Source organism: Cynoglossus semilaevis, chromosome 6 (assembly GCF_000523025.1).
Source record: "Cynoglossus semilaevis isolate Cse_v1.0 chromosome 6, Cse_v1.0, whole genome shotgun sequence".
NCBI lineage: Eukaryota > Metazoa > Chordata > Actinopteri > Pleuronectiformes > Cynoglossidae > Cynoglossus > Cynoglossus semilaevis.
Window position 1 is genome coordinate 5,247,652 of NC_024312.1, and position 11,357 is coordinate 5,259,008.

At 42.6% G+C, this 11,357-nt stretch overlaps 1 protein-coding gene across 1 annotated transcript in view; it reads right to left on the reverse strand.

The window, feature by feature from the left end:
• Positions 1 to 11,357, reverse strand: part of hsd17b12a (hydroxysteroid (17-beta) dehydrogenase 12a) — an 18,377-nt gene that overhangs the window by 5,237 nt on the left and 1,783 nt on the right. The window contains exons 2-7 of the mRNA XM_008311487.3: positions 3,652 to 3,698; positions 2,805 to 2,880; positions 1,275 to 1,382; positions 776 to 840; positions 572 to 616; positions 196 to 230 (exon numbers count right to left, since the gene is read on the reverse strand). Coding sequence (XP_008309709.1) covers positions 196 to 230; positions 572 to 616; positions 776 to 840; positions 1,275 to 1,382; positions 2,805 to 2,880; positions 3,652 to 3,698 — 376 coding nt within the window. The remainder of the gene's footprint in view (positions 1 to 195; positions 231 to 571; positions 617 to 775; positions 841 to 1,274; positions 1,383 to 2,804; positions 2,881 to 3,651; positions 3,699 to 11,357) is intronic.

The following is an 11,357-nucleotide window of genomic DNA, read 5'->3' on the forward strand; positions in this document are numbered from 1 at the left end:
GGAGGATTTCTGCTAGACTTTCCTCTTAAAAAAGTGCTCTTTATGAAATCAAACTGAGCCGTTTTAAAATGTGTTACGTCCACTGTGTGGTGTCAGGAGTCCCTGAGCTCAGCTGTGCCACCTTGTGTCATTCACCATGTTGGTGCCCGACTGCAGTCATGTCGCAAAACATGGAAGCCAATCATTTAAACTCACCTCTCAGCCATCCTGGGCAGCACCAGGCGGGTCATCTGAAATAATGACAACAACACAGGCTGGGTTATTATCAGCCATCACACACAAAGGACAAGATTGGAAAGAGTTTTATTTGAAAGGACTAAAAGTAGAAGGGGAAAGAGAGGGAGAGGCAAGCAAAACACAACAGAGAGAGAGTTGCGTGGGTGGAGAGTACAGACAGCGTTGGTGTAGACCACCGTTGCTTTGGGAACAACTGAGACACTGCAGGTACCATGTAAGAAGGAGCAGTAGAATGGAAGGACAAATTAAAATAATAATAAAGAACATTGATCCTATGAAAACCTATCCTGGAAGATTTCAGCTGAAGAGTGAAGATGTGCAGAGCCAAACTTACCTGGCACACTGAGGTCATGTTGACGTTGATCATGTTGGTGATGAACTAAAACAAAAGACGGTTCATGTCAGGTAAATATTCACCCCGATAGAAAACCATGTAATAAACATGAAGTAAACGTGTTTAAAAAATGAGGCAGCACCAAATCTGATGTAAAAAGTTCATAAGATTATTAAGCAAAAACATTATGAAGTAGTAACTGACCTTGTCCAGATCAGGGATGTGAAGGTAGTACTCAGGGTAGGAGTAAGACACACCAACGTTGTTGACTGATGGAGATAAAAATTTAAAAAAAGGTAAAATAAGTTATTACTTTTCTGTCCTCTACAGAAGAGTGCTGCTGCAAAAGTAAAAAACAAACTTCTACAGCACAAGATGGCAGCAAAAGCAAAAAGATAGAGACAGACACAGCCACGCCTCACAACCAGTGGAGCACAAATGGTACTTAAAAAAAAAAAAAAAAAGGACAAAGAGTTCCTTAAATGTTCAACTAAGAAGTACAGTACATTGTGAACTTCAGTCTGCACCAACAGCAGCTCTAAAATTCTCAAATTTTAAACCTCACAGGCCTTAAAGCGGCCACAGGAGGAATCCATATCTCACAGGTCAAATGTCAACACAGGTTTCACAATAGTTGAATAGACAGCATAAAAAAACAACAACAAAAAACAAACAAACAAACAAACAAGGAAGCATTTCTTACCGAGAACACCAATCTCCAGACCGGCCAACCCCGACTCAATTTTGGAGTAGATGTCTGTTTTACCAAAGTCCACTGCAATGGTTCTGGTTTCTACATTGAACTGCTCTTCTGTAGAAAGAAAACAAACAGGCTTCAGTGTGAAATACCATGGAGCGTGAGAGCGTTCCAAATCACAACACACAACACAGTATTGTTTTACAGGCTGTGTGTGAGCTCAGAGATGAGTTTTGAGATTTCAGTTTTAGGTTTCACACTTGGCACAGAGGGTGTGTCAAAGTCCGATACCGCATTGCAATGATCCCGTTTCAAAACGTTGAATCCGTTTTAATGACACGGAGCAGGAGAACCCTCATTGAAAACCGAACTGTAGAGGGCAGTGTGCACCAACATACTAGGCCCAGGAATCCTTTACCTCTCCCTTCCACTCCCTAATGTTTGACGTGCCAGCAGCAATTAGAATTTTTTTTTTTGTCCAGAGACTTGTTTAGCTGGTAGATGGCACAGAGAGTTGCATGAAGAAATTTGCTGCGATGAATCTCCGCAAAACAAACAGAAGCGAGTGTGTTTATGTGTTCAGTCAGGATTGAAATGAGATGAAGAAAATATGGAAGGGTGTGAGGCAGTGAGTAGATTAAAAAAAAAAAAAAAACTGGGCCAGAATGAGTCAGAACCATCCAGAAAATCTATATTTGAAAACGGTCATCAGATTCTGAGTCAATGATGGTCAGCGATGACCATGACAGCTCATTCAGACGTTGACAAGGTGTCTATAAATTAAGGTCACACCTATAACATCACATTTTGGAGTTGCCCTTATCTGATGAGACCACGAAAGATATTTAAAAGCTGCCCAGGAAAGAGGAGAAACAACAGCAACAATGACATTGGAGGACTGAAAGGGTGGGCTGCTCAGTAACATGCCAAGCAGGAAGGCTTTGTCAGACTAATCGTGAGGGAAGAGTGCCAGAGTCGGGCACGCTGCAACTGGCTCGTGACTACCCCCTCACCCCCTCTGTGGACTTGAAGCACGACAGGGAAAATTGCTCTGTGGGAGACATCAGAGAGGGGTAGAAAATAGAGGGAATTGGGGCGAGGGCACTGTTTGAACGGGGAGGGGAGTGGGGGGGCAGACGAGAGAAAACTACTCTGTCAAGGAGGCCCAGAAAAAGTCGTTCCTTTCCAAAAACAGGTGCTCATTCCACCAGTGGTTCGTTCTGTGTGTGTGAACTCGAAAACTGAAAATCCTCACGTGTCACTTTCATTAGCCATTCCACGTAATTAGACCGTCTCTACAGGCACCAGGGAAGCAAAACAGTCTGCCCCGTTCGCCACCGCACAGAGAAACCATACATTAGGTGAAGGCCACGCCTTTAAACCCTGACAGTATTGTTTTTCTGCTGATCAGGTGTGACTCAGGTTCTGGACCTGGTAACTGACGAGCTCCGTTTTCTTAGTCTGATAGTTTCCATGATGTGGTGGAATCAAACACACACCCACTAAATGTACTCAACAAAGTGTATGTACACTCACCCAGGGATTTGGCCACGTCATCCAGCTTGTCCTGGGAACGACTGATCAGCATCACGGCAAATCCACGACGCGCCAGCTGAAAAGACAGACGACAAACCAAACAAAACAGAACAGAGTCTTTTTAAAATTAGAGTAAAAATACAACATATTAACCTCTTCTACCTGAGGTTTTGAGTAAGTTCAAGTTTCCATTTGATCCTTCATGACAGTAAATGGACAAGTTTGGAACAAGATGTCTTTAGTTATGTTTATCAAAAATATTATCCACCTGGACTTAAGTCTGAACATGAAAATATAACAACAGTTCTATTAAAAAGGACCCCGATGTTAAATATCAAAATATAATAAATAATAGTAATATAATATAATATATAACTGAACTGAAATGAGAAACCATAGGACACTTTAGTTGATTACTAAAAAAACAAAAAAAACCTGCCTCAACATTCTGCCTGCATAGGACACTTGAAAAAAAGGACACAAAAAAACCTGCCTCAACATTCTGCCTGTAATAAAACCTAAATAACTCCACAGATAAGAACATTCACCATAGAGTTTACTGTAATGTCTGATTTTATCAACACTTTAACCTTGTAAAGAAGTTTCCAATCTCAGTGAAAGTTGCTGCCTAAATAATGGAGGTGATTAAATTATAATTAGCAGTGAGCAGTCACATGCCAATGACAGCAGCAGTAAGAGTGTAAGGTCAAATAGGAGAAACAGTTCAGAAACTCTTCTCCCTGGAGTGTGTTCATTTCCTGACTCTAAACTGCTGGTAAACCTACAGCAGATCAGTGACACCAACATGTGTCAGGCCTTTGTTAGTAGTAGAGTTCACCAGTCTCACCTCCTCTGCATAGGATTTTCCGATTCCATCCGTGGCTCCCGTCACAACTACAGAGACAAAGGAAACACAGAGGTCAGTATTGGTAGATTGAACAAATGACTTCCCTTCACTGGAGAATGTACTTAACAGTAAGACGGCACCACAGTGGAAGTTCATTCATCCCAGTGACCTCCAGCCTGACCCTTCCACAAACAGACCAAATGTAAAGTATACGACGTTTCCATCGTCAACCTGTCGCACGCTAAAAACACACAAATCTAAAGCGTAGTAAAGCAGTCTCAGGCCACACCTCAACTTCAAGTTCGTCCGCTTTCGGTTGTCATTATGGTTTTATGAAGTTGAACCTGAGCAACTTCAACAGGTGACACACCCCACTGTACTATTCCCATGCTTTTTTTGGGAAAGCCTCAGTCGAAGCACTCCGATGATACGAAACGAGACGCCAATAAATGTTTAACGTATGAATTGTGACCAAGATGTAAAATACATCCCAGGAGGGTGAAGGTGTAATTAGTCACAAAGGTTTCTTCACCAAGACAAAGAGCAGAGAGTTAATGAAAGATCATTTAGATAAAAGAACAATGGAGACTGTAAAGGCCACACCTAATGAATCCTTTATGATAGTAAAACACAGAGGTTAAAGACGGATTCTTCGCAGACTGGAATCTACGTCGTCTTCAGTGGCAACGATTAAAAACAACAGACAAAGAAAGTGTAGTAACACGGGGCAGATTTAAGGACGAGAGCAAATCTGCAGCCAGTCAGTGAAGAGGCAGAAGCATAAGCAGACAGATGGGAGCCGATGTTCCTGTGTTCAGAGTTCTCTGCACCTTGTCAAGCAAAGCAGAGCTATTTTTAAATCCCTCACTGCCCATCAACTCCTGATGGAAGGAGGGAGGAAAGAATGGATGGAGGGAGAGAGGAGGAAACATGAAGGGACGAGAAGAAAAACATCAAGAAAAAAAAAGTTCTTAAAGGTGGTAGTGAGGGGGAACTGGGTCCTTAAAAACACATACAGATTTGCGCATCATAAATGTATTATTAGCCAGGTTTAATGAAAGATTAATGGAGGTAGAGGACATTCTCTGACAAAGAGCTGGAGAGCAGTGAAAAGACAAAATGAGAGAGGGGATGGGAGGGGGAGGGAGTGATGACGAACATGGAGCAGGAGAAACGAGGAGGGTGAAGTGGGGTAGAGGGAGCGGGACAGAGGGGGTGAGGAGGGATCCTGGGTGGGCTAAAAATAGAACTGGAGCAAAGCAAAAGAACGAATGAGTGAAGGAGAAAGAGACAGAGCAGAGATGCAGTGGATGAGGTGGGGGAGTGGGGGGGGGCAAGTGAGTGAGTGAATGTAAGAGAGAGAGAGAGAGAGAGAGGGAGGAAGAAAGACAACTGGAAAAGAAACCAAAATCTCTGGTTATTTTTAAAACTCCACCATGTTAAGAATGAAACCTCCTGGAAAAGAAAAAGCCTGAATGGGCAGAGGATGAACCGCAGCAGGCTGATGCTGCAGAGGCAGGGAGAGGCTAACAGTCTGGGGAGATACATCCACTGCAAAGTCACAAGGTTGGTGAAGGGTGGTGGGAGATGCAACCATTTTGAAGTATGAGAATAATAATAAAAAATAAAGAAGCTACCACTTCAAACTGTTGGTAAAACGTCACCAAGAAACAGAGATAAATGAACGTTCTCCATGTGAGTGAATAGAGATCAGTAGAACACGGACTACATTCCTGTCCCTTTGGAGACAGCAGCTGGGACATGTGCCGTCCCACACCTACAGTGCTGTACGCGGCTGAGGTTCACGGTCAAGACAAGAATGTCCTCAAAGGTGCATTTTCTTAACTTCTTTAAAGAAAACTTCACAGCGTGTTGTGTGACAGAGTGTGAAAACAGGTAAAACTGTCTCATACCTGAATCCTGACGGTGCATAAATCTAATTCTGACGATACCCCTGACAAATTGTTTAACTAAGGTCTTAATAATTTACTTTTTAAGAAGTCATATTTAATGAAAAATGATTTGTAAACTGGGGTTTAATAAAGGACGCCATCAAACACCTCCACCCACTACAGAGTGTAGAACTGAGCAGTTAGAGTTAAAATGACTTCACAAACATGACTTCTTCATTTTATATGATATCTAGTGTTTGATGGAAGCCTAAAGTCTCCCTTCGTTACTCCCCCACTCCTCTTCTCATGCACAACGCCCACCCATCCTCGTGCCGTACTTATGAATGACTGCACACTCCACCCACCCATTATATAATAGTACTTTTTTCAATAAATGTTGTCCAGGGAGAGAGTGTGAGTGTGAGACTGAAGTGTGTTCTTTTTAATGAGATGGTTGGAGGGGGCTGAGGGTAAAGGGGGCTGATTCATTTTCTTTATTAAATATGTGGTTTTGCTATAAAACAGTTGACAATTTGGTAAAAAGGTAAACAGTGGGAATTCACAATCCTACAAATCTACAGCAAAAAAAGGAAAATATGATAGTGGGAATTCACAATCCAATCTACAGCAAAAAAAGGAAAATATGATATTGTCCTTAAATGTTGTTTGTATAAATTTTAATTCTGGGGTCCCAAAAACAACCGTTTCATACACCGTTCAGGTGTATGTACATTTACAGGCAGTTCAACTCCTTCTGAATGGAAAGCGATTTACAGCTTCCTTAGACATTTAATATTTCATTCTAAGTTGACTATCAGTTCGTCAACCAGCTGTGAACAAAGAACGTAATCTAGGGATTTCACATCTCCAATGCCTCAAACTGTTTATTAAAAAGCCAAACCACTCCCAGAATTCAACAGAATGTAGTTTGATGACATGTCTAATGAAGTTTCTTTTACATAAACAACATTACATCCATGACACACACTCAGATGTGACAAAAAGCCTCTACGCAAGAAACCACGTGAATGACAGTAGTGTCACTGATGATGAGAGAAGATGCAGTGGAACACCCTGACAACGGGGGGGAGTGTGTGTGTGTGTGTGAGAGTGTATAAAATGGAAAAATAATTAACAGATTCAGGGGAGATTCTTTGTTCAAACACACACACACACGTGTGAGCAGCAGAAAGGATGTTTGCACTGCTGCTGTTCCTCATTAACTTCCACTAGGTTAACTCTAAACCCAGCATCCTCTAGACTCCACTAACCCACCCCAATTATTTTGTCTCTGACAAACAAAAAAAACAACAAAAAAAAAGAAAGTCCAACATGGTCCACCCGAGTCATCCTGATGGTGGCGCGCCCGCACCATAAACCGGTGCTTAATGCTGCAGATCACGTCCAGAGGTATTGACATCCCCCGGCCTTATCTGTGCCTCCCTCCCTCCCTCCGTCCTCAGCAGTGGAGCAGCCCCTGCTGCTGCTGCCTGCTCACTATTCCGAGGGTCTAAAAAAAGCAGCAGGAGGAGTAAAAATAGCAGCGCGCCAGCTCTGCCTCGTCTGGGAGCTGCCTGCCTGCCGCAGCACCTGAATACCAACAAGCCCCCCTCTCCCCCCCCCACCTCCATCACAATCACCAGGACGACGGAGCAGCTGCTACATCCTCAGCTCCTCCACCTAAACCTACTGATACCAGCAGTGAGCAGCACGGGAGGCTCAGAAACACACAACTCTAAATGTGATTAAAGCAAAAAAATATCTGCAGCTTTGAACACAGCTTTAATGGAGAACGACAACGCGGGCTAAGCCTGTAGCCTTACTGTAGCTAAAACGTTAGCTTTCTTTTTTTTTAATGAACGGCGTTGTTTCCAACGGCTGGTGGTTAATTTGTCAAAATGACTTCCACTCCGATATAAACACACGATCTTTTCGGAAGATTCGAGACATTTTAATATAGGCTGTACAACAGAAAAAGACCGAAATAAGAGTTCACTAAAAACGGAAGCCTAAACTAGGATTCTCACAGAGGAAATACTGCGGTCCTCGTGTGCCCTGTTCTTGTTCCGTACGGTTATGTAATCTGTCGCACCCTCAACTCTCCCATCAAAGAGCAGCCCCACCTGCCACACAGGAGGAGGGAGGAGGAGGGAGGGAGGGATGCAGCAGAGCATCCAAAGACACCTCTCTCCATCCCCCTCTCTCCCTATAAAATACACACCTACACCACACAAACACACACTGCTTTAAATAGTAGGGGATATAGTGCCACATGGGTTATTATGAAAGTCGATAAAAACAAAGAGCTGGATGTGTTGGGGGGGAGAAGAAATGAGGGAGGAGGGGGAGAAAGGGGGGCTTTCCCCAGAGTGCAGCTCAAGATAGAAGCAGAATCTACTATATTTGGGTAGAGAGCAGGAATATCCTGCCCCCCTCCCTTCAGTCACATTTATTAGACAGACAGTCTAGTCTAGTCTAGTCCATCCTTCACTTGTCTGGAATGAGGATGGTTTTGTGTAAAATCCACTTCAGGACTTTCTGTATGACATGCCACACAATCGTCACTGCTCTGATGAAATGACCATTTTCATTTTTCATTTCTTTTTGGCAGTGGATGAATGTCGACTCCACATACTTTGACTTCTTTTGTTCAGGAAACTCTGAGGTAACTGGAATCCTCCAGGTATTCTATTCCAACAGAAACTTCTCTAAACAACATTGCATTTGTGGAACATTGTACTGAAACCAGCGTGATGTTACAGCTAAAATAATTATAAAACTTTTGGGATAGTCAACCGGTCAATTTGAGGGTTTTTTCTAAGAGACTAAAAACTGAAGTGTTACTGTTTGATGTGAAGTGATTTCTTTTTTCCTTTTTTATATCTTAGTGATGGAAGAAGGAAATCGCAGTTTCACATCATATCTATGTGAGGTGCTGTGTTGCAGCTAAAAAAAAAGTTTCCAAGTAATCTGGTTATTTTGTTAAGAAACATATTTTTGCTTTTGCACAAACAAAATTAGGTTTTATATTTTAGCAGCCCTTGTTCACATTATTCAGCCTCTGTGACTTTCTATGATTTTCTACTTCTAGCAAACATTTTAGTTGCTCCACAGTCACTGAAGAATCCAGGTGTCGTCGCTCAACATTTTGCTCAAAGGAGCAATGTTTATCGTACGTCTCTCCACCAACAGGAATCCAAGTTTACGTCACTCCAGTTTCGCAACTGTACACCATTTAATCACTTGCTGTAAAACAAAGGACTGACGTAGTGACTACATGCTGAAGTTATGTCGAAAATGTTGACGTAGTCTGCACAGAATCTAGAAAACCAACGATCCAGGAGACAGAAACTGAACATAAGACAGTTAGGGGAATTAGGGGAAATGTTGAAAAAACAAAAATTACTTTTGAACAGAATTTTCATCCAAAAATATACATACAGTTGTAAAAAAGAAAATTGGTAGATTGATAAAATTGTACAGACTACAAACTGTGAAGAAGGCTGATGTTCAGTGAAGTGAAGTGAAGGTGGGGTGGGGGTGGGGGGAGATGTACAGTATTTTCACCCAGCATTCACAGTTTCTGGCACGTGTCAGAGAGTGTGTGTTTCCTCACATGAGCTGCAGTGAGCAGCTCTCTCTCTCTCTCTGTCTCTCCCTCTGTCTCCTCACCCACACATTCACACAAAGCACTAGGGGGAAGCACACTCACTAGGATGAACAAGTGGAGACCCTGCCTCAGCTGCACACGTTCACACATTTCATTCACATATGTGCATTTTTCTCATGAATGAAGCTCTGGGCTTATTCATAAAAACACACTGATAAATGTTCCTTCATTATAATTAATGACAGCCGTCACTTTTGAATAACTCCCGTTTCACATGCATCCCCAGAGGCCAATCCCACTCTACCAGTTGTTGCATAAGTGTTGACCCCAGCCTTTGTCAACCCTGGACTTATCTGATGAATGGCTGCATCCTTCTTATATAATAGAGTGATTTTCTCAATAAACTGATGTCAAAGTGAGGGGGGGCTCTCAGCTTCCTTTTACATCACTATAACCCCCGCCGGTGCAAAAAGCATCCTCCACCATCATGCATTTCCCTCTCACAAACACACACACACACGCACAGCCTGCGTTATGTAACATCAAATGCTGGGGGCTGAGAGTGACAACAGGAGGGGAGAGGGCAGAGGTGCTGCCCTGACAGATGCTGCATAGAAATACAGAAGCATAAATATTAAAGCCACATTTTAAAAGTGTGTTTAACCAAGGTTTGATTGAATTACCCAACATTTTTAGCACTAATGCAGCTGTACTGTGAGGAGAGCTGCTGTAGTTTTTGTTATGGATGCACTGGCACTGTCTAAGAAAGAAGCAGCTGAGCTGAAGGTGCTTTAGTTTGGAGACAACGTTAGAGAAGCAGGGATCACATCATATGACTGATGAGATGGTGACAAAAAGGAGAAGAACTCACAAATCTGTATGTAAAAAGGAGAGAAAGACAGTTTGTTTTCCAATAAAGGAGTCAGTGGCAACTATTAAATTAAGTGATTCTTTTCAGAAAAGCTAATGAATTTAAATAAAAGTTACATAGTGGTTGCTCAAGTTCAGTCAAAGCAACTGTAAAGAAACCATGTGTGCCTGAGTGTAGGCAGCAGGAAAGCTTGGGGGAATCCACCTCTCTGGTATTGCAGTGCTCCTATTCTGCCACTAGATGTCTCATCTACTAAGGTGAAAATCTGCACGCCTGACTCTGCTCCACACTGGATTTAATAACTGCAGAACTCCAACTACACAAATAAAAACCAATGACGCGAAAACACAAACCTGATTACAGAAATAAATAAATAAAAAGTCGACCAAAAGAGTTCAGTGTTAATCCAGACAGTTGGAGGAAACCTGTCTGACCAGGAAATACCACTCTGCCACTGAAGGCTCGTCTGTCCGTGAACCTTAGCTGCAGCTCAGTTCAAATGGATTCACAGCATTCTTAACCGAGGAATTTACCTGGAGCTGCAGTTCAATTCCAAATACACACCTGTCATTAAATGAAAAGAAAAATATATATAAAATAACTGATTTGGCATCAGTTATTTTGAATGAATGTAAAACTCTGGTGGTGAATTAGGGGATAGAGAATTTTATCAAGTGTAACATAGAAAAGGAACATTTACTGCTACAAATTTAAAAAAAATCTGATCTGTTTTTAAAAAGACTCACACAATAAACCCTATGGTCAATCTCTGTGGCTGGAACAACAAAGGCCTATAGTTTATCTCATTGCAACAGGTGCTGGTCTGAAAGGTGGAGACAGACACACACGAGTGTGAAGGAAATCATGCCATTGCTCAACCTGACCAGACCTGTGCATCCAGTACAACCAGCTGTGGAGAACACCCTCTGTTTCAGCAGCACGGGGTCACCTCCAGCACAGACTTCAACCGTTAGGATGACACAAGAGCCGAGGACCAGTCGGACTGGACTGGTGGCAGAAACTGGTTTCAGGGAGAGACGTTGTACCTCTTGATGGGGGAGGGTGGGAGGCAGGGGGACGGGGAAGAGGGGGGTGAAAATTCAGGGCAACAACTATGGCATGACATCCAGCAGATGTAAATGATTGTATGGAGTTACATTTAGAGCTTGTTTTCTAAAATTGATTCTGCAGTTAAAGAAGGAAATCTCTGCACCTGGTATGAAGCTGAGATCTCTGTGTGTGTGTGTGTGTGTGTGAGGAGTCAGAGAAGAAGTGGGGAGGGCCAGGGTGGGAGAAATCACAATTTCTATAAGACCAAAAGATGACGAAGCGT